The following is a 24,744-nucleotide window of genomic DNA, read 5'->3' as shown; positions in this document are numbered from 1 at the left end:
AATAAAATTATGGCATTTGCAGGCAAATGGTTGAAATTGGAGAATATCATGCTAAGTGAGATAAGCCAATCTCAAAAAAACCAAAGGATGAATGATCTTGCTGATAAGCAGATGATGACACATAATAGGGGGTGGAAGGGGGGCAAGAATGGAGGAAGGAGGGACTGTATAGAGGGAAAACAGGGGTGGGAGGGGTGGGGGGGAGGGAAAATAACAGAATGAATCAAACATCATTACCCTATGTAAATGTATGATTACACAAATGGTTTGCTGTTACTCCATGTACAAACAGAAATAACATGTATCCCATTTGTTGACAATAAAAATAAATTTTTAAAAATATTCTCTGCTTATAGAGCTTTAGTAAACATGTTAGACCTTGTTCAATGCTTCTTCTTTCTTAGCCCATTGTATTTTTGTTTTTTTGTGATTATCTTGGATAATTTCTTCAAGTCTATATTCCATTGTCCTTTTGCTTCTCAAACTCTGTGGGCTAATAGCATCAACATTGCAAGGATCATTTAGAAGGGCAGAACTAGACCCTCAACCTACCAACTACATTCTGCATTTTAGCAAGCTCCCCAAGTAATTTCTATGCATGTTAAAACTTGAGAAACACTACTTCAGTCCACTAATTCTTTCTTCAGCTGATGCCTAATCTGCTATCTAACAAATTGAGTGCATTTTTATTGTAGTAATTATATTGTTCACTTCTAAAGATTCAAGTTGATTATTTTTCAGATCTGCCTGTTTGTATAATTTTGTATTGTTTCTTTTTATCATTAGTTTTTATTGTTGTTGTTTGTTTGTTTGTTTGTTTTATGGTGCTGGGGATTGAACTCAGGGCCTTGTGCATGCAAGGTAAGCATTCTAACAGCTGAACTATATCCCCAGACTTGTTTGTTTGTTTGATTTACCCCAGCCCTGGATTTACCCAGGATTACTTAGTCACTGGGACATATCTCCAGCCCTTTTTTTAAAAAATATATTTTTAGTTGTCAGTGGATCTTTATTTTATTTACTTATTTATACACAGTCTGAAAATCGCACCCAGGGTCTCACACAAGCCAGGCAGGTGCTCTATCACAGAGCCACAACCCCAGCCCTCTCCAACCCCCTTTTTTTTTAAATTTTGAGATAGTGTCTTGCTGAGTTGCTTAGAGCCTAAGTTGCCCAGTCTGGCCTCGAACTCGTGATCCTCCTATCTCAACCTTCTGAGCCCCTGGGACTACAGGCATGTACCACCATGCCTGGATTTTCTTTAGTTTTCGTCTTTTATTTCTTTACACCTTTCACATTGGGCTACTTTATACTCTGACTAATCATTCTTGTTTTGTTTTGTTTTTTTTCCAGTAGTGGAGATTGAACCACAGGCCCTCAACCACTGAGCCACACCCTTAGCCCTTTTAATTTTATTTTGAGACAGTGTCACACACTAAGTTGCTAAGGCTGCCCTCAAACTTACAATTTTCCTGCTTCAGCCTCCTGGGTCAATGAGGTTGCAGCTGTCCACAGCATGCCCAGATGTGTCTGATCATTCCAGAATCTGTTATTTTTAATTTTCTTTTGACTTTTTTCCATGAGACTGATTTCTTACTAATTTTAGAGATTTTTGGGTAAAATCTCAGAAGGTATTTTTCTCTGAACAATATTTGCATTTGCTTTTGATAGAGGCCAAATGGTTCTAATTACCTAAATCTACATTATGCACACTTGTAATAAACGTGCTATATAGCTGACCCTCTATTTGAGAAAACAGCTCAAATAAGAACTGTTTCTGCTGGGCACGGTGGCACATGCCTACAACCCCAGTCACTTGGGAAGCTGAGACAGAAGGATTGCAAATTCAAAGCCAGCCTCAGCAACTTAGTGAGGCCCTAAGCAAATTAGTGAGACCCTGTCTCAAAATAAAATATAAAAGGGCTGGGAATGTGACTCAGTGGTTACAGTGGTTAAGTACCCCTGAGTTAAATCTGTGGTACAAAAAATTAAAAAAAAAAAAAAAACCCAAAAAAAACAAAGAACTTTTTCTACCCTTAATGATCCTAGTGGGAATGACAGTTGGTAAATAATCTATGAAAAATTCTGTGATAAGAGCAAGTTCAGCATCTGATGGAAAAGATGTGTCTAAAGGAGGACAATGTGGTAGGGACATAGGACAGATGAGGTGGACACTGGAGGAATTCTTAGGAAGTAGGTTTATTTAAGTTGTAGCAGTTCAGAGGGGCTAATGCCTAAAAATCTCTGGCCCCCAGGTCTGCAAACTTTTTTAGATTTATACTAAACACCCAGTGGGCGGTTACATAGCAGTTACTCTTAGCCTCATATTTTATGTCAGACAGAAGTTTCACAGGTTTTTACCCAAGAAAAACAAATAGTAACTTTTGCACAGCAACAAACTTGATTGGAGACCTAGATTTTACAAGAAAGAGAAACCTGGCCTTTATAGCAAAAAGGAAGCCTCAAACCACAATGAGGTCTCTGCAGAAATGAGCTCTCTGCAGAGATCCTTTGTAAAAGGATTACATTCTTTGTAAAAATCTTTCTGGCAAGAAGAGAAGCTTAATTACGGTGGGGATCTCTTCGATGGGGTTACCTGGTGGCTTCATCAGAAGAAACTGGAGGAGAGAGGGCCAACTATAGGAGAGATCCAGGATATAGCATTATTCAGATTGTGTCAATAACCAGAGGAAGGAATGAAAAATAAGCCTTACTTCCTACTTTATAAATTCGTTGATCAAATATGAATTGGATGCCTACTTTATAAATTCGTTGATCAAATATGAATTGGAGAGATCCAGGATATAGCATTATTCAGATTATGTCAATAACCAGAGGAAGGAATGAAAAATAAGCCTTACTTCCTACTTTATAAATTCGTTGATCAAATATGAATTGGATGCCTAAAATGTGCCACATAGTCTAGGTTTTGGAGGTATGATTGTGAACAAAATAGAAATATGTATAAGAAACATATTCTTGCAATTATACTCAGTAATTCTGTTTCCAGGTATTTATCCTACAAATAAGGGATAACCAGGTAACGTATGAAGTGACTTATGTGCAAGAATATTCATAGCTGGGGATATAGCTCAGTTGGTAGAGTGCTTCCCTAGCATGTACAATGCCCTGTGTTCAATCCCCAGCACCACCAAAAAAAAAAAAAAAAAGAATATTCATAGTAGCAGTTCTTATAATAGTGAAAAGTTATAAATATTCTAATTGACCATCAAAAGATTAAACTATGAACAATGGTACATTAATTATCCATCTATTTAAAAGAATAAAGAAGCTGTATACATATTGCTATTGGAATATATTCAAAATATACTAAGTGAAAAGAGAATTTAGGGTGTAGCTTAGTGGTTAAGTACATGCTTAGCATTTGTTGTGAGGCCCCTGGTTTAATTCTGAGTGTGTGCTCCCCCATATATGTGTGTGTATGTGTGTGTGTGTATAAATAAAATATACTATGTTTATAAAATACACACACACACACACACACACACATGCACACACAACTAAATGAGAACAAACACAAAAAGTACCAAACTGTACAATATGCTACTATTTATGAGGCAAGAAAAGTACATGTACATATTTGTGAATGTATAGGATTACTAAAAGATGTTACCTACAAGGAGGAGTAGTTGACTGAGGGACAGGATATGAGAAAGGTTTGGAGTCAGGATGTAGCTCAGTGGTAGATAACTTGTCTAGCATGTACAAAACTACGGGATCAATCCCTAGCACTGTAGGGAAAAAGAAATTATATACTTTCTGTATGATTTCAGATTTCTTTTCTCCATTTTTGTTATAGCAGCTCAAATTGACTAAGACATACAGTACTACACATCATAGTACTGGTTTGGTAGTGGGGATTGAAATAAGAATAATACATGCCTCAAATCTTGCACATATTGAACATATGCTGTACCACTGAGGTATCATCCAACAATAATTATACTTCTTAAATGATGTTTAGGTTTTTTTTTTTAATTTTTAGTTGTGGATGGATATAATACCTTTATTTCATTTATTTATTTGGTGCTGAGGATCGAACCCAGTGCCTCACACATGCAAGGCAAGTGCTTTACCACTGAGCCACATCCTCAGCCCCTAGCTTTGTTTTTTAATGAAGACACTAGTCCGAATTTTTTAAACTTTTTATATTGGTTTACTGGTCAAATTAACTAACCTAACTTCTGCATAGTTTAAAATTTTGAAAATATGTTGAATATTAAATAATATTGAATTGAATCCTAATTCTAATGTCTTTTTTTTTTTTAAATCCATCAGTATTTTAGAGTTATGTCATGAAAAATCTTCAGGAAATTTGAAACTTTGGTCTGATTGATTTAACTCATAATCATTTACACTTAGATTGTTTCTTAGAATATTGAATCATTGAATACTAAGCATACTTTTAAATATGTGTACTCTAGTTAGGAGTTATACCTTTAGGTCAAGTTAATAAGTGTTTCTTAAATGCCAGTTTAAGGTTAAGAGGGATGTGTATAGCTATTTAAAAGTCCTGTTATATTCATGAGCTTTGTTGGCTTGCTAAAAATGTTTGTGTATGTGATAGTTCTCAATGATCTACCTCCCACCTTTCTTGGGGAAACAGCTCTTCTTAAACTTTTGGTCTATTTATTTTTTATCTTTGGAGCATCAATTTTATTATAAGATTTCTGAAAAATAGAAACTTATTAAGAAGAACCTCTGCTATACTGAAAACATGGGAGAAAGGGCAGAGAAGAACAGGACTGGGGGAAATGTCCCAGGAAAAAGTCTCTGATATCTTTTCCAGGTGGGGGCAGAGGAACCCACTCGTCTCCAGGTTGCAAAGAAGGCCATGGCAGGTTGCACTTCTCCCTGTAGCAGCTGTTCTGCATAAGATAGATATTGTGTGATATTGTATGTCTACTTGACTTTGCCTATTTCTCAGCTGTCCACTTTCATTGGAGCCAGTTTGTTTCTGAGTCCAAGGTGTGTCTGCCCTCCATTTACTGGAGCCACTTTTTTTGTTTTTGTTTTTGTTTTTCCCCATATTTTTTATTGGTGTATTACAATTGTACATACTAATGTGATTTGTTCCATATTCGTACATGCACTCAATACACAATACGGCAATATAATTTGGCCAATATCACTCCCTAGCACTTCCCTCCTCCCTCTTCACCTCTCACCTTTGGTATATTTCCTCTGCTCTCAGACAAAACTTTGTTTTTGATCCATATGGGTTGGCACACAGCAAAACATCCATAAGATACTGGCAACAGTCTCCTCATCACCCCACTTCAGCTCTTGCTGTTGTCACTGGTACAGCCTTTAGTCCCACCATGGAGTTACTTAGTGGAGACAGAGCTTTCTTCTATTGACACATCCTGAGAGTACTTGCTGCTCTCTGCCTCCCACCCACTGCTGCTCCACTGACAGGATCTGGACTGAAGGGCTGAAAAGACATGCTGAGGGGAAGGGAGGCTATGGTAGTGAGTGTGCTTGCCTGCAAGCTGCAAGAGGGAATGTCAGGCAGTCTGGCTGTTTTGCTGCCTTAGGCAGCTGATGATCTTGGAGCAAAGGGGAGGAGTGATGAGCAGACTCACTGGCACTCTTCTTTGGGTGAAGGGTGAAGCTGGAAGGAACTAAGGAGGATGGGAAATGCCAAACCTCTGGCTTAAATTGGCACTGTTCAGTCTGCCCTCTGGTTTTTCTGGTGCTAGAGCATCAGTTGTATCACCATTGCTGCATCAAATTTTCTGATTGTCACAAATACCCAGGTATCATACAGGCCATAACCCGGGTCAAACGTGCCCATTGTTATTGAGGGGTACATGTGTGTGGAAGGGGCTCACTTGAATGACTCAGTGAGTATTCCCCACTCTGGCCCAACCACTGGTGCCCCATGATTTGGTCTACTGTGGGCCTTTGTGTGGGGTCCATAATCAGTATTTGAGTGATGAAGCTTCTCACCTTGGCTGACATGTGGGAGAAGATGTACTTTTCATGCAGGACCTGCTTCCTTAGCTGCCCAAAGGTGATCCCATTAACTGGGAGACACCCTGTGACCATGAGGTACAGGAAGACACCCAGGCTTCAGACGTCTACCACAGGGCTGTCATATTCTTCCTATTCTTCTTACTGTTTGAGCTCTGGAGCCCAGCATGCCAGAGTGCTACAGATCATGTCCCACTTTTGTCCAGTCATGAACCTGCAAACCAGACTGAAGTCACAGAGCTTGATGTTACCTACAACAACTTGAGTAAAATTTAGTGGGCTCTGTTTTTGTAAACTTAAATTATATGTTTTTTAAGCCCTCAGAATTCAGAAACTCTTGTACTGAATCTCCTTGTATTTCATGGCAGTATTCAACAGGAGAATGTACTCCTTTTTACCTAGATATAAGTGAATAAATGCATTTTGTTAACCAAAACTATACCGCAAAAAAAAAAAAAAAAAAAAAAAGGGTATTAATAGAATCCCGCCAGATTAACAGGGGACCAATAATGGAGAAGGATACTTGCAAGCTGACTATGAATCAATAGCTAGCTAGGATGTTCAGAGACTGACAGTAGTTGGGAGGTGGGGAAGCAGCTTTCAGACTGACAAGCTAAGTTGTGCTGCAACCGAAAGGGTGGGGGAGCAGCTTTGTATTACATGTGCCACCATGTTGGCTGCTCTTCAATTTTTATAACAGTTTTATGAGTTAAAATCTGTCATGCTGTGGTTTGGATGTGAGGTGTCCCCCAAGAGCTCACTGAGATAATGCAAGAAGGTTCAGAGAAGAAATGATTGGGTTGTGAGAGTCTTAACCCAATAAGTGAATTAATCCTGATAGGGATTAACTGAGTGGTAATAGAAGTGGTAGAGTATGGCTTGAGGTGGGAATTGAGGGCATGGCTATGGGGTATATACTTGTATCTGGCAGGTGGAGAACTCTTGTTTCCTGATCACTATGGGAGCCCCTTCCCTCCACCACACTCTTCCGCCATGATGTTCTGCCTTACCTGGAGCCCTGAAGAATGGAACTAGCCTTCTATGGACTAAGACCTCTGAAACTGTGAGCCCTCAAATAAATTTTTCCTCTTCTACAATTGTTACGGTTGAATCTTTTAGTTGCAGCAGTGAAAATGCTAACTAAAACACATGTTAAAAAATAAACCCAAAACACTGTTGCCTGTGGAATATAGTTTTTAATCTCCAAAGATCTCTTCTGTTTAATAATGGGTAATGTATTAAAATTGATGACTAATTCTAGAAGTCATATCAATGACATTTTTTCCCCTTTCTTTTCCATTTCCTGCATTGCTTACAAGTTGTTTATTTTGCATTTCAAGTTTGATGGGAACTTCTCTTTTTTAAATTTTTATTGTAAACAAATGGGATACATGTTGTTTCTGTTTGTACATGAAGTGGAACTTCTCTTTTGAGACTCAGTGTATCTTTCTTTTTCTGTATCCCTAAATTTCTATCTCAATCCTAGCCAGTTAAAGTCTATATGTGATGGTCAATTTAATATTATAAATATGCTATAGACAGGTCTTATTCTATTGTGGGATCAAAGAAGCAGAGAAAGCCAGACTATAGAGCAAGAAAAATGAAATGTGAGAGTAAGAAATGTTCAGATTAAGAACATGTATTTCATGGATTCCTTGAGTATTCTAGTTATAGTCCCTTCCTGTAAATTATTTCAATCCTGCCCTTCAGATCCATGAGACATCTCAGTGTATTCAAAATACTTTTGTCTTCTTTGCTTCAAGTAGCTTAATTTGATGTGACTTTTTCAAGTTATAATTGATATAAAATTATATAATTGCTTAATACTAAAAAGCATACTTTAGTATTTTAATATGGCCTTGGAGTACATTTATATCGTTTCTATAAGCTTTATGTTTTAAATTGGTAGGTAAAATTTTGGATCTGCATATTGCAAATTCAAATCTGCATTTGAAATGCATATGCTCTATTTAGTTTGTAATTTCTATGTAATCAATTAAGAAATCTCTAAATCTTACCAATCTTGTGCCATTAAAATACAATTTCAATATTGGCATAAAAAAGCCATTTAAACATTTAAAAAATTATAAATATTGGGTCTTTGACCAGTTTCTGGCATAGAATCAAATCATATACAGGATCTGTATCATATAGAGGGTCTGAAATCTGATTTTATAAAACCTGTGAGAATAAACTTAAAATCATTTTACCAAACTTTGGAAAAAAATCTTCAAAATTTCGAAGAGGATATTTATATTTCCAAAAGTTTGGGAAAACTGATACTTTGATAAAAGTATCATTTGTAATTCAAAATGAGCCTTTTCAACCACACCTGCATTTATGCTAATAAGGTGATTTAGGGTGGACCCCTCAAGAGGGAGTTGATCACCAGAAAGGTCATTTAGATTGTGATGAAATGGGCTGAAGTGTGAATAGGACCCTCTGCCTCCAAATTCCCAAGCTGAGAAGCTAAAACTGTAACTCCCAGTGTGAAGGAATTTGAAGACAGTCTTTAGGGAGTGAATTAAGGTCACAGGTAGGGCCTTAATCTTATAGAACTGATGTCTTTATAAAGAGAGGAAAAGATACTAGACCTCCCCCTAACCCAACCCTTGGTATAAGCACAGAGAAGATGTGAAGATACAGCAAGAAGGTGGCAGTCTACAAGCCAGGAAGAGAGGATTCACCAGAAAACAACCCTAAGGGCACCTTGATCTTGAACTTCTAGCCTCCAGAACTGAGAAAATAAGTGTCTATTTACACCATCCAGTTTGCAGGGATTTTGTTTTGTTTTGCTTTGTTTAGGGTAGAACTTTTAGCTTGTCCTCTGGGGTCAAAAGGGGAACTAGAGATTGAACTCTATTAAATACTCTTGAATGAGATTCAGAGAACTTCCAGGTTAGAGAACACATAGAGGTGCCGGGAATCTGTTGTGCTGGGGGAAGCTCCATGCAGTGCCCCTGCCCCCATAACTTGCCCTATGATCTCTTCCACTGGCTGTTCCTGAGTTGTATCCTTTGTAATATATAAATAGGTAAATGTAAATAAAGTGTTTTCCTAAGTTCTATGAGCCATTCTAGTAAATTATTAAACTTGAGGTGGGCTCATGGGAATACCTGAATTTGTAGTCATGTTGGACAAAGTAAGGGTCGCCTGGGGACTGAAGACTTATGAGTGGCCTCTGAAGTGAAGGCAGTCTTGTGAGACTTGTAAGTTTGGGTGATTATCAGAATAGAATTGAAATACAGGATATACTGAAACAGAAGAAGTGAAGAATCAGAAGTAGTATTAGAAAGCATCTCAATTTAGTGTAACATATTTGCAATATATATTTTGAATTACAAAACATTAAATTCACAATCTTTGGTTCTTATATTTTCTGAGGTCTTTCATAATAATATAGTCTGATTTTTAAAATACAGTGGATAACGTTATGCAGTTTAAAATCAAAATGTGACCTGTTTCTCATCATAGTAAATATATAAAGTGTATATATTACATGAAGTAATAAAACTTCTGGTAAGATACACAAAGATACGCTACTTAGCACTGAACAGATAATTTTATTTAAGTTCCCTTTCAAATGCATGCACATGAATAAGATTGTGTATAATAGGCAAAAGGTTACCTAGAGAATAACAGAGTCATATAAAAATAATTTAGGGCAAGTTTTATTGATTTAAATAAGGCCAGGGAAACGTTAGGTTGGTATTAAAATAAAAAGATTTTCAAGAAATTTCTCACAGTTGTATAATTATATTTTGACTACTGTGCAGAACTGAAAGCAAGTGCATTTCAAATTGTAGACTCTTTTAATACAATAATACCATTAAATCTACAAAGTTACCAGTAAGTTATTTGATGTTATCCAGATCCTACAATATTTTCTCAATGTAAATTTTGTCACATTTGAATTCATAATCCCAATTTTTATGTCACTGGAAAATAATAAAATTCCAAGGCGTTTCTGTTTCTTTCAGGCATCAAAATGACAAATATAATTTTCCTGGCTAATATAATTCAACTACAGTGATACAAAAGGATCCATAGTACTGGGGGCTGAACTTGGGCCTTCACACATGCTAGGCAAGGCAAGTCAAACTACATCCCCAATCCTTTTAAAAAACTTTTTTTTAAATTTAAATCTTTAATTTAAATCACTTAGTTGCCCAGGCTGGCCTCAAACTTGTGATCCTCTTGCTTTAGCCTCCTAGGTAGCTTGATTATAGGTGTGCACCACCACACACAGCTGACAACACATGATTTTAATGAAACCAAATCTATTTGAAAAAAGGGCAATCATAGAGTTGTTAAATAAAAGTGCAAACTAATATTAGAATCAATGGCATAGATTTATATAAGAATACTTATATTTATATAAGAATATTTTCACTGGACAAATTTTAAAGCACTTTTGCTTTTCTGAAGCATAAATAGTGGATCATATTGTAATTATTCAATGATTAACCATGTTTCTATAGCAGTCTCTTTTAATTTTTATACCTGCTAACATGCTCACGAGCTATAATAAGCCTTTGAATTTGTGCAGTACCTTCATAAATCTGTAAGAAAAATATAAAAGTAGGTTAAACATTTTCTGTACATAAATATTTTGATTCATTCAACATTTTGGACAACAATAGAAGCTTAATTTTAATACTGAACTGAATCAAACTATACATAGGGTCTATAGCATAAAGACAGTCTGAAACCTGATTTTGTGAAACCTACAAGAATAGCTTAAAATCATTCTATCAAACTTTGGAAAAAAGTCTTCAAAACTTCAAAGAAGAGGATATTTATGTTTCATAAAGTTTGGGAAAACTGAACTTTAAAAATTTCTGAAATACCTATCTCCCATTTTTGCTCTCAGTTCACAGGAGCACTGGTAACCAAGTGAGGCGTTGTCCTCAGTAGAACTGAATGCAACTGAATCATTGAGATCAGGGATATGAATTTCAACCCTTATCCTACTCTAACAAATCTTTTCTGAATTTTCTTATCCCATCACTTTCTACGATTTTCTATTCTTACTATTAAACCCGAAGTTTTTCTCCAGCTCTTTAGGGAACAGAGGTATTAAAACAAATAAAGATGTTGGGAAGATTTGGTTTTGGTTACCTACATGTTCCCATTAGTAAGCACCCACTTCCATTCTAAGCTTCTAACTCTCGTTAGCCATTTGTTAGTTCATTTTCTCAGATGATAGAGAAAAGTTAAATGATTGATAATAACATAATAATTATAAGCCTTAGGAAAGGGAGACTATTACCAGATAAACTTGTGATTTTGGATAAGGCACAAATTCTGGTCCTCAGTGTTTTCAAGTTTAAATGGAGAGGCTGCACTCTGTCTAACATTTCATGTCTAGCATTCTAATTCCATTCAAGATTTCAAATGACTGGATGGGTCAAATAAATCCAGGGGGTGGGGCAGCAAGGAAAGGAATATTAAGGAGCATGGCTTGTAATTAAGCCATAAATGAAGAACATGTCCATTTTCATCTTATTTGCTAAATTACACCTAAGTTTTTCTAACCAATCTAATTTAGAAATCAAATATCACTGTCTTCTCATGTTGGCATCTGACTACAACTATGTTTTTAATGAATCTGAAATATCAGGCAAGACTCAATTTTAAATGGCATGCATACTTTTTGGGAGAGCAAAATGTGGTTACAATTAGTTAAGAAGTTAATACTCAAAGAACATTGATCCAGACATATTATACATGTCTGCACCATTTACTTTCTTAGCTTATTCCCTCTTATGACCTTTACTTAATAAAAAATAACATTCTCTTTTGTGCTGGTTGGTTCTAAAACAGTTCAGCCATCCATAATAGTGAATTTTTATATGACTAGTGGCATAAAATCTCTAATTAAAAATCTGTTATTTATGAAAATTCTATCCCCTAATAAACAACAAAAATCATTTTTAATCTTACCTGATAGATCTTGGCATCCCTCATTAGTTTTTCTACAGGATATTCTGTATTAAATCCATAGCCTCCAAAAATCTGCACAGCATCAGTGGCTAATTGATTTGCAATATCTCCAGCAAATGCCTTTGCGATAGAGGCATAATAGGTATTACGGCGACCAGAATCAATCTCCCAAGCAGCTCTCTGGTAACTTAACCTAGCTAGTTCAACTTTCATTGCCATTTCTGCCAGTAAAAATGATACTCCTTGGTGCTAGAATTAAAAAGAAAGCAATTTAAAGATACCTCTTGACAAAATATAAAATTTTTTCTCCTAGAACTTTTTATAAAAACTAATTTTAGACTTGCAGAAAAGCTGCACCCCCCTTCCTTTAATGTTCATGTATTACACAACTATAGTACAATGATCAAGGACAGGACATTCATAATTGGTATGTTATTAGCTAAACTATAGACTTTACTCAAATTTGGTCAGGCTTTCCGCTATCCTTTCTTGTCCATGATCACACACTGAATTTAACTATTTCGTCATAAGTTCTCACAGGTTGTTTGCTCAATTTTTGTCTTTCATGACCTTTGCCCTTTGGAAGAACACTGATTGATCATTTTTTGTAGACTGTCCCTCAATTTAGGTATGCTTTCTCATGACTGGTATGAGCTTTTGCACAAACACCACAAATTATATGTATCCTCCTAGTGTCCTCTGGGATATTTTATTAGTAAAATTGCTACAGGTAAAAAAAATAACATGACAAGGTATGAGATACTGATAATATGTATGCCCTGGAGATTTATAACCAGACAGACATAAAACAAATATTGTCAATAATAGATGGTAAGTGCTCTATGATTTATATTGTCAAGATTTGTTATAGGATAGAACATGGTTACCATATATTATGTGAAATTTTCAAATATATAGTATGATTAAAACTTTGGAAAAATATACTCATAGAAAAAAGACTGAAGAACAAAATATTCACTGCAATTATCTCTGGATGGTAGAATCACAGAGTTTAATTACTTAATTTAACATATTATTATAAAATATTTTATAATAAAATAGGACATGAGCTTTTAAATAACATACATTAAAGAAGTCCTACAGGCATTCAAAGAAATAATAAAGAGGACTATAAACCTGTTCCTTTAGTAAGCAATATCAAACCAGATTTTAAAGACTTTGAGGTTATGAAAACCACGTTATGACCTGAGTACTCACTAACATAAACAAATCATCATTAAAAAAAAAAACTGTTTAATTTCATATATTCACTATATGTGTAACAGAAACCTGACTGCACTGCTTTGGAATGTAACAAGTTGCTTGAGATTACTCATAATTAGGTCTTACAGGAGGCATAAGTATCCAGTATGAAAATAACTCCTGTGTGCAATAAGCAGGGTAATATCCTCCCTTATTTCTACTTCTTTCAACTTTTTAAAAAACATTTTTGTTTTATTTTTGAATAAGTAGAATAGCCATCAATTCAAAATCAAAAAGTGTAAGTGAATGTTGTTATTGTTTAGATCTTAAATGTCCCCACAAAGCTCTCCTACTGAAGGCCTTGCATTGGGAGATAGTGGAAACTTTAGGAGGTAGAGATTAGGTGGAGGAAGCTGGTCATTGGGGGCGAGCCCTTTAAGTGTATATTGGGACCCCAGCCCCTTCCTCTCTCTCTTTGCTTCCTGGCTGCCAGGAAGAAATTGCTCTGCTACATGTTCCTGGCCATTATGTTCTGTCTTGCCACAGGTCTAAAGTGACAGAGTCTAGTGACCATGAACCAAAACCTCTGAAACCATGAATCAAAATAAGCCTTTCCTCCGAATAAGTTGATTATCTTAGATATTTTGTCATGGCAACACAAAGCTAACGCAGATATATAATGAAAATGTTTCTTTCCCTCCTTCGATCATATCTGCTCACTTCCCACCCCACTTAATTCTCCTTCTAAGAGTTAGTGTTTAGGGTTTGTTTTTTTAATCCTCACAGATATTTTAAACACATGAAAGCAAACATGTCTATAATCTCCCACTTTTTTACACATCTTCTAGCCTACTATGTTGATAGGATTTCATTCTGCTTTTCTTCTAAGTCTCAGAGAGTTCTCTGTATCAATGCATAAAGAATTCCTTTTTTTTTTTTTTTTTCCTTTTGTGGTGCTGGGGATCAAACTCAGGGCCTTATGCTTGCAAGGCAAGCACTCTACCGACTGAGCTCTCCCCAGCCCAAGAATTCCTTATTTTTTACAGTGACAAATAATCCATCCATTCTACAGACAATAAACGTTTTTTCTACACAATGCTGAAATGAAAGTTAAAAATCTTATGGGCTATAGCTGTGGATTACATTATGTGGGCCCAATGATAAGTACTTTTGATATATTGCCAAATGTGGTTCATAAAAGTTGCACCAAGAGTTATATTTCTATTGACAACAGGTGAGTGTTTATTTTACCACAGTTTTGGCAAGCTGATACATAATAGAAAGTTTCTCTAAGTTGCTCATATGCCTCAGGAAATTTTGATTTTAAAATATCTGGTGTAGTCCCAGTGAGTCTCATTCACTTGGTAAACCCAGTTCACATTTCCTGTAGTATGTTCAGCCCATGACCACTTCTTTGCTTTTGGTTTGTTACTCTGCCTTGTAGTTCTTAGATTTAACTTGAATTTTATACTACCCTATGTTATTTCTGAATATTTGTTTTATAATAGTATCTTATCCCCAAAGTAGCATTAAAGGTTCCTGAAGGAAGAAACTGTTAAACCTCTTTTCTATTCCTTGGAATACCACACATTAGGTAGGCCTAATATTTTTACATGTGATAAATGAAAATAATAGTACCCACTCCATAGTTGTCTGTGGATTAAATGAATTGATACATGAAAAGCACTTAGAATAGTGCCTGAGAAGAAAAAGCATCCAGTTATTACAATTCTAATACAGTAGGTGTTCAATTACTATTTGTTAAATGAAACAGAAGTTAATAGTCAAAACATATCCTAAGGAATAAGCGTATATAGGTTTCTAAAACCAGAAAAACCTTTCTCCTATGGAGCTTCCATTCCAGTGAGAGTATAAGAAGAAACACATGGGCTGAAGTTGTGGCTCAGTGGTAGAGAGCTTGTCTAGCATGTGTGAAGCACTGGGTTTGATTCTTAGCACCACATATAAATAAATAAAGGCATTGTGTCCATATACAACTAAAAAACATCTTTAAAAAATCTCTTAAAATAAAAGAAACACATATATGAGAAAATGTTGGGAAGTAATGAGTGTGAAGAAAAAAGGGCAGGATTACTATATAAAGTGTTGGAGGTATTTTTGTACATAGAGTGAACAGAGGAGATCGTTAGTGAAATAATGAGGAAGTGAATGAAATTTGAATGAAATGAAAGAACTATTCTTAAATATATTTAGGGGAAGAGTGAAGGTAAAAAGACAATGTGGTTGATAGAATATCACTGTAAGGACTTTAGAATTTAATCTGCATGTGATGAGAAGATACTGGCAGAATTTTGAGCATAAAAAATAGTTAAGGAAGAGTGAATTTAGTTTTGAAATTCCTACCAGGACACTGAGTGGAGAAGTTAAGGAGGCATCTGAAAATCCAAGCATGAAGCTCAGAGAACAGATCAAGGCTAGAGACATAATTCATAGTAACTGACACATATTTTGTCTTTAAAGCCATAGAATCACATAAGATCACACAAGGAAAGAGTTTTCATAGTTCCCACTTAACAGGTGAGGAAATTGAGGCTGAAGGAAGCTAATTAAATTGCTCAAGGTGTCAAAATCCTCCTTTGTTGAAGGAATACTCAAATTTAGTCTTGACTTTCAGGGTTCTTTTTATTAAGTCACACTGTTTTCCAAAGAGAAGACTAATAATGGTAGCGCTAAGTTTCATTATGCAGTATGGCAGAGTTTTTCCATTTTTCCATTCTTCTTAACTGGGCTGCCACTGATCACCATTCATAGAGAAGAATGTAAAACAGAAAAAAAAAAAAAGAAAGGAAAAAGAAATGCAAATATTTTTTCTTGCTAAGTAAATCATATTTGAATCTCAAGTTTCATAGCATTTTCCCCCTCATCCATTTTCCTATCAAGAAATGGTCACTGTGGGGGAAAAGTTATTGCTAATTAGCAATAATCATCAACAGAATGGGAGTTTATTCTTAATAGATTCTTTCATAATATCCAAGAGTAGACTATAATATAAGATTCTTTCATAATATCCAAGACTAGACCAACCTCACCCAAAGTGTTTTTTGTTTGTTTTCTTTTTTTGGTGGTACTGGGGATTGAACTCAGGGACACTCTACCACTGAGCAACATCCCCATTATTTTAAATTTTTTTTTTTTTTTTAATCTGGAGAAAGGTTTCAACCAAGTTGCTTAGGGCTTCACTAAATTGCTGAGGCTGGCCTTGAACTTGAGATCCTTCGGCCTTAGCCCCTTGAGTTTCTAGGACTATAGGTATGCACCACCACACCCAGCTCAGATGGTTTTGATAGGATAAAAGAACATTCAATTATTGCCACTAAGGGATTTTTCTCTTCCTATAATTTATAACTGTTTCTGGTTTTAATCATTGATAAGAAAAAAATACCATCTTTTACTTTTGGCAGCTATCAGGCAGTCACATCAGGTTAAGCAAAATGAAGAAGCAGATACAGCATTCACTTAAAGAGAGAAGTGATAACAACAATAAACATACCAGTGAATAAGAAAGTTCTGATTAGAGTACCATTCTAAACAGTCCCCTTTAAAAAAAAAAAGAAAGAAAGAAAGAAAGAAAAAGAAAAAGCCAGCTGGGTATAGGTATAGTAGCACACACCTGTAATCCCAGTTACTCAGGAGGCTGAGATAGAGGATTGCAAATTCAAGGTCCGCCTCAGTCACTTATGGAAACGATGTCTCAAAATAAAAAAAATAATAAAATAAAATTTATAAAGGGCTGGGGATATTGCTCAGTGGTAAAGTGCCCCTGGGTTACATCCCCAGTACCAAAAACATAAACAAAAAATAGAAAAATCCTAATCTTTCTGTTTGGAGTTAATGGACACAACCTACATATAAACCATTCCTTAGAAAAAGTAAGAGTCAGAGAAATTACAGAAATAAAATGAGGAATAACTAAGAGCTATACCAAGGCTGGTTATGTTGGAATTAGAAAAAGGAAAAGCAGGTATAATAAAATATAATTTCTTTTTAGAAAGCAATTAATAGGCCCTATAGTGTTAACTTAATATTTCAGTGTCAAAGAAGCAGAAAGAAGAATAAAGTAGATGGCAAAGAGGGTCATAAAGGAATCTAAATAATATGGACAGGGGCTGGGGAGATAGCTCAGTTGGTAGAGTGCTTGCCACACAAGCACAAGGCCCTGGGTTCAATCCCCAGCACCACCAAAAAAATTAAATAAATAAATAAAATAAAATAAATAACATGGACAGAAAAACAACAACATGAGTAGTATTAAACTATGTTTTATCACAAATTAGATTTAAGTGTTTTATATTACTTGGCTCCAAGTTTCTGTACATTAACAGAGGAGTATGTTGTTTCCTAATACCTGACATGAAATGCCTAAACAATTAGTTAAGTGTGGATTTTAAGAATGAGGTGACTCTTCTTAATCATGTTACTGTATATAGAGAACATAAACTGGCAGATTGGAGCTGCAAACAGCACACAGATTGCAGGCACCTGGTAAAAGGGTGACAGGGAATTATGATATTATATCACTATACTTATTAATTAAAAATGCAGAACAGCATTTTGCAAAGTACTTAAGGAAGCAAATCTTCAGTAGAAATAAATGATAAATCTCTAAGACTGTATTTTAAATTAAATAGTAAGCAAAGACTAGGAATTCCTCATATGACTTTTTCTATACTTATTAAGAATCTTCAGAACCTATAAGAAAGGGAACACAAAAGGAGAAGATTCCATATTGAGTTGAAGAAGCGTCAAAAAAGAGTTATCTTCAGATAATCTAGTAAGAACAGAAGATGACAGATCTTAATTTGGCAGTGTTTATAGATATTATCTATTTATGAATAAGCTAAACTAATATTTAATGTAATGTACACATGTAGTTCTGGCAACATGAATGAGCCAATAAAAAACATTTGATTAAGAAAAAAAAAAAAAAAAAAGAAAGAAAGAAAAAGAGCTGAAAGGAAAGAAACAAATTTCTAAGGGCCTCCAGAAAGGAATTTAAATCCATCAGAGAAAAGATGAGATAGAAGACTCAGATTTGGGTCCAATGGCCCAACAGGGGGTGGAGTTTTAAAAACACACAAGAACAAAGGATTTGGATGTAAGCATGACAAAGATAAGGAGCTAAAACTGAGAGTCCCTGTTCATAAGAACTTCTTTTTCCAAAAGGGAAATTAAAAGTCTCTGCTTATCAGGACAGAAAAGGTCACAAAGAAGCTTATCTCACTGGGCATAATGGCGCGTGCCTGTAATCCCAGTGGCTCAAAAGGCTGAGACAGGAGGATTGTGAGTTCAAAGTCACCCTCAGCAAAAGCAGGACACTAAGCAACTTAGTGAGACCCTGTCTCTAAATAAAATACAAAATAGGGATGGGAATGTGGTTCAGTGGCTTAATGCCCAGTAACTCCCCTCAAAAAAAATAAAAAAAGAAGCTTATCTCCTGCCAGGACTAGGAGGCTGAAAAGAGAAGGGAAAAGAAGGGAAGAGGCGAAATCTCTTAAAGTGTAGATCAATGTATACACAGCTTCTGTTGTACAGAAGTCCCAAGTGGCAAAATTAATGTAAAATGACAAGCTTTTAGAATGGTAAATCTTTGTGGTGCCTGACAAAAATAGAAAAAAGTACCAAAGTCAGTCTTAAGGATGCTTCAACAATGTACTTAGAAAAATAATAACTCCTGCAGATAAGCTTATAAGCAAAAATTAAAACAGGAGATAACTGGCCAGAATGAAGTTGCCTGATGCAATAAACTAAAAGACTGGTGCTAAAAGATCCAGAGATAACAGAATAAAATCTGAAGTAGATTATGAATGAAGAATTTTTACATGATTATGGTGATAAAAGGAAAAGAGATACTATGTTAAAAAGCCAGAATACCATATAAAAGAAGTAGAAAACCAAATATATCTTATGAAAATGAAAATCTGTCATTAAAAAATGCAGTAGGATCAGAAAATTGCAAAGATCTAAGAAAATCCTCTAGAATACAGAATAGAGAGATAAATTTAGGTTAAGAGATATAGACAAGTACTAATCCAAATATGGTCTGTCCATAGTGGTAGTCTACAACCCATTACTGGTTCATGGTACAGAAGGTGACAGCAAGCATTTAGAAACTTTTACAGCAATTTAACATTTTGTGGACATTTGTGAAAGTTGCCATTAACAAAATGAAGTACTTAGGTCAAACCCTAACGAAACAGAATTCAGAGGCCATAAAGGAAGGGTCCTCACACATGTATGTCTATGATAGGAAATGCATAAAGAATTCCTCAAAACTGCAGAATTTCAGATAATGTGCTTGTACAAGAATATTTGCCATTAATGTCTGTCTCTACCAATGAGCTAATGTCAACTTCTGCAAAAAGTCCCCAATGGTCTTTGCTTTAGAACAACTTATAAGAACTTCTTTTGTCTTTAAGAGTTTCCTGTAGTCTCAACTCCCTCTGATGTGACTATGATCTGTCCTAGCATGCATATTCATATTATAATTCCTTACTATTTTCAAATACTCTTTTTTTCAGAGTCAGCCTCTGTCACTCAATTTAGGTTGACTCATTGTTATATTTTATTAGAAAATGGTCACAATTGATTGGAAATTAAAAACAAAATTGTTTTCACCAAAGATGGTTTGAGAGAATCACTAACATATAGACAAATAGTAGGTTCACTGTACATGGTAGGTTATAAAGGACAGAATATAGTTCATAGGGAAATTAGTATTTGAAGAGTTAAGAATTTCTATCAAGACTTGGCCTTTTAATTTTCAATTGGTTAATGGGAATATTTATTATTTTAAAGCAGGTGGTAATGATTTTGGATGCCTATTTTAGAAAATACAGTGAGAAAGATGGATTTGAGAAGCCAATTGGAAAATCCCTTCAGTAGTCTCAAGGGAATTGATATCAATATAATTAAGATTGTAACAGTGGTAATATGGGGATGCAGGAAGGTATCAAGGCACATTTAAGAGGTAGGATTGATAAACTTTATAAAGGTACAGAATAATATGCTGGAATCAGACAGGCCAGGTACAAAAAACTGGTTCTGCTTCATGTTAGTTTTGTGATCTAGTTTGAATGGTAAAATGTTTTTGAGATTTAATTCCCTCATGGGTCAAATGGGAGTAATAGGGATTGCTGAGAGGATTAAATGTTCATGTGTGCTAAGTATTTAGAACAGTAGACCTGACTCTTTGGTACTAAAATCTGATACACAAGAAGACATAGAAAGTAATGTGGATTAAAAGCATAAAGTAGAATCCTGGATCTGTGGCTCTTAAATTGTGTGGACTTGAAAAAATTACTTTGTATCTCTGAAGGTCAATTTCTTAATCTTTAAGGGAGATTAAATTTAAAGCACCATCAAGAAAAGGGTTTCTGGGAGAATTAGAAAATGTACTTAAATACATAGTATAGTGTCCAGGTATACAAGAGGCACCCAATAAATATTAGCTGTTCCTTTTCTTCTTAACTTAATCTCCAGAGCAACCAATGGTTACTGGCACCATCTAAAGAAAATTTGTCCTTAAAAACCATTCTGATAATACTCTAGTTATATTCTTGCTGTCAAAGTAGAAATGAGTATTCAGATGATAATGAGTGTCTTTACATTTCAACAAAACAAGCACAATGTTAAATTACCTCTACAAGCAGCTTTCCAAAAGTTTTTCTTTCCAGGGCATACTTGGTAGCTTCATCCAAAGCTCTTTGCCCTAATCCAACAGCACCAGCTGCTACCTAGTATTTTAACAGTTTATAAAGCAAAAGTTAATGTTGTCTTTAAAACACATGGCTACCTGCCTAAGATTCTAAATTAAGGATTATGTAAAGAGAAAATTACCTATACCTTAAGGCATTTGGAGAATGGGGGGTGAGGAGAGACAGGCTTACATTATTTATGAATTAAAGGTAGTGGCAAGGGCTGGGGATGTACTTAGTGGTAAAGCACGCACTTAGCATGCAAGAAGCCCTTGGTTTGATCCCCAGTACCAACCCTCCCTGCAAAAAGGTAATGGTAGGCATTTGTAAGGTGCAGGATCATAACCTAGAAGATAGACATTCTCTGTATGAAAAGGGAAAACCTTCTGAGGGGAAATAGTCTTAATGGGTAAAGGAATAAGAAATGAGTACACAATCAACACAAATGACCAAGTATGTGGACTGCCTCTCTATAAATCTACAGAAGCTACATTAATTTTGCATCTACTAAAATAATTTCTATGAGTAGCAAAAAAAGCTGAAGAATTACATAAGATAAAATTAACATTTCCCCTTCACTCTTACTGAAATAAAGATATTTAACAACACACCAAGTTTTGTAATCCTAGTTGCTTGGATGCTGAGGCAGGAGGATGGAAAGTTTAAAGTCAGCCTCAGCAGATTAGCAAGGCCCTAAGCAACTCAGGGAGACCCTGTCTCTAAATAAAATCTAAAAAGGGGCTGGGGATGTGGCTCAGTGTTTAAGTGCCCCTGAGTTCAATCCCCAGTATATAAAAACAAACCATCAAGCACATGATGTTAAAATAAAACTTACTTAATGTAATAAAAGATTTTATAAACATTATCAACTCATTACTTACTGTTGGTCTGGTTCTATCGAAAGCTCCCATTGCAATTTTGAAACCAGCTCCCTCACCAATTAAAACATTTTCTTTAGGCACTTTCACATCTTCAAAGACAATTCCTCTTGTATCTGAACATCGCTGGCCCATGTTTAACTCCTAACAGGAAAACTGTCATATTTTAATATTTATGAATTATAGCGTCTCAACTTTAACCAATGTTGGATGCCTTGATCCAGTTATCTAAAGCAGGGGCAACACACTATGGCCTTAATGCTGTTTTTGTAAATAAAGCTTTACTGGAATACAAACACACCTGTCTATTTATATATTTTCAATGGCTACTTTCCTGTTACAATGGCAGAATTGATAAGTTGCAACAGAGACCATGTGGCCCACAATTTAGACCTTTGCGAAAACCCTCCTATTTGCCAACCCCCAGTGGAATTGATACTTCATAAACTTTGAAACCAACACTAGTCTAAAGGTCTATAAAATGATTATACTTTGTATATGTTATATATTTTTTTACCATGAGTGTCAGGAAAAACATTTAGCAAACATAATCTGATTAGGACCTTTAATCTTAGCTTAATTTAGCAATGTAATTTACTGAGTAAAACTGGATTTTGTTTTCTCCTCTTTCTTAGAGTTAGGTTTAGTGGAGGCAAGAGGATTGCAGGTTCAAACCCAGACTCAGCAACCTGTTTCAAAGTTAAAAAATAAAACACAATGAGGATGTAGCTCAGTAGTAGAGTGCCCAGTATAGGAAAAGAAAAATCAGGTTTACGCAAGTCAAATTTACATACGGAAAAATTTTAGGTAGTTTCCTCTTATCTGAAGGAAGTATATTCCAATATTCCCAGTGGATGCCTGAAACTGTGAATTGTACTAAATCTTTCATATACTATTTATATATGTGCATATTTATAAATTTTATCATATGTACATATATAGGATCACATAAGTATATATGATGTATATCATATGCACATATGAATATATAATGTGATAGTTTAATTATAAATTAGGCACAGTACAATAGTAAAAAAATTGACCAATTATAATAATACACCATAATAAAATTTATTAAAAACTTATGATGGTTTTATTTCTATAATTCTCATTGAATATTTTCAGATCATGGTTGACCACAGGTAACTGAAACGATGAAAAACTGCAGATAAGGAGGAGAATACTGTATACATTTATAATACTTTTTGACAAATATATATATGCATAACCAACATCACAATCAAGATACAGGATATTTTGGTACCCCAAAAAGTTACATTATTCAACTTTACAGTAAATTCTCTTATTCTGTTACTACCTCAGACAACTACTGATCTGATTTTTTCCCCATATAGCTTTTCCTTTTCCAGAATGTCATCTAAGTGGAATAAAAAGACCAGCCTTCTGTGTCTGATTTTTCACTTGGCATAGTGCTTTTCATGTTTCTGTACTATGAATAATTCATTTCTTTCGTGGCTGAGTAGTATTCTACTATATAGATGTACCGTGTATTTATTATCTTCCAGATGATGGTCCTTTTCCTCTAAATTTTGTTATTGTTCTTTCTTCTTTTTTTCCATATTTTTAATTGGTGTGATATAGTTGTATGTAAATGTTGTGGGATTTGTTGTATCATATTTATATATGCACACAATGTAATTTAGTCAATATCATTCCATAGTAGTTCCCCTTTTCTTTCCCTTTCTCCTGCCCAACCCTCTATCCCCTTTTTCTATTTTACTTATTTCTTGAGATCTACCCCTGACACCTTTCTTTTCCCTTTTCTTCTCTAGCTTCCATAAATGAGAAAAAGCAGGACCCTTGACTTTCTGAGTTTGGCTTATTTCACTTAACATAATGACCTTAATTTCCATCTATTTTTCTGCAAAATGACACAATTTCATTCTTCCTTATGGCTGAATAAAATTCCATTTGAACTATACACCATTTTCTTTATCCATTCATCCACTTAAGAACAACTAGGCTGGTTCCATAGTTAGTCTATTGTGAATTGTGCTGCTATAAATGTGGGTATGCATTTGTATCACTTTAATTCTTCAGAATAAATACTAAGGAGTGGTATAGGTGGGTTATACAGTTGTTCCATGCCACCACATAGTCTTTTGAGAAACCTCCATACTGATTCCCATTGTGGCTGTACTACTTTACAATCCCATCAACAGTGTAAAAGTATTCCTTTTTCTCTACATCCTCTCCAGTGTTCATTATTTGTATTCTTGATAGCTGTCATTCTGACTGGAGTGAGATGAAATCTCAGTGTAATTTTTACTAGCATTTTCCTAATTCCTAATGATGTTGAACCATTTTTCATGTATTTATTGGCCATTTGTATGTCTTCTTTTGAGAAGTGTCTGGTTCATTTGCCCATTTATCAATAGGTTTTTTTTGTTGTTAATTTTTTGAGTTCTTTGTGTATTCTGGATATTAATCCTTTGTCAGAAGAGTAGCTAGCAAAGATTTTTTTTTCCATTCTGTAAGTTCTCTCTTGACATTCATGTTTCCTTTGCTGTGCAGATTTTTAGTTTGATGCCCTTTCCTTTATTAACTCTTGGCATTATTTCCTGAACTTTATGGGTCCTATAGAGAAATTTGTTGCCTATGCCTATATGTCAGAGATGCATAGTTTGTAGTCTAATTTCTAGGTTTTTGATCCCTTTTGAGCTGACCTGTACAGCATGAGAAAGATCTAGCTTCTTTCTTCCATATATGGATAACTAGTTTCACTAGTACCTTCTGTTAAAAGAGCTGTGTTTTCTCCAATGTATGTTTTTGACATCTTTATCAAGGATCAGATGACTGTTTGTGTTTGTGTCTATATTTTGTATTTTGTATCACTAGTGTATGTGTCTGTTTTTATGTCAGTACCATGCAGTTTTTGTTACTATAGCTCTGTAGTATAATTTGAAGTCAGGTATTGTATGCCTCCAGCATTGCTTTTTTTTTTTTTTTTTTTTTTTTTTTTGCTTGAAATTGCTTTGGCTATT

At 35.1% G+C, this 24,744-nt stretch overlaps 1 protein-coding gene across 3 annotated transcripts in view; it reads right to left on the bottom strand.

The window, feature by feature from the left end:
* Positions 1 to 9,540: 9,540 nt before the first annotated feature.
* ACADM (acyl-CoA dehydrogenase medium chain) overlaps positions 9,541 to 24,744 on the bottom strand; it is a 36,455-nt gene continuing 21,251 nt past the window's right edge. Inside the window, exons 9-12 of one of the 3 annotated variants that reach the window (XM_079141340.1) lie at positions 21,743 to 21,883; positions 20,805 to 20,900; positions 11,944 to 12,192; positions 9,541 to 10,559 (exon numbers count right to left, since the gene is read on the bottom strand). In XM_079141340.1, coding sequence (XP_078997466.1) covers positions 10,488 to 10,559; positions 11,944 to 12,192; positions 20,805 to 20,900; positions 21,743 to 21,883 — 558 coding nt within the window. In that variant the 3' untranslated portion in view covers positions 9,541 to 10,487. The remainder of the gene's footprint in view (positions 10,560 to 11,943; positions 12,193 to 20,804; positions 20,901 to 21,742; positions 21,884 to 24,744) is intronic. The other 2 variants (XM_079141341.1, XM_079141342.1) reach the window with 2 other exon arrangements.

The sequence above is a fragment of the Sciurus vulgaris genome, assembly GCF_902686455.1.
Source record: "Sciurus vulgaris genome assembly, chromosome: 1".
In the NCBI taxonomy this organism is placed as follows: domain Eukaryota; kingdom Metazoa; phylum Chordata; class Mammalia; order Rodentia; family Sciuridae; genus Sciurus; species Sciurus vulgaris.
This window is presented reverse-complemented; position numbering and strand designations above follow the sequence as displayed.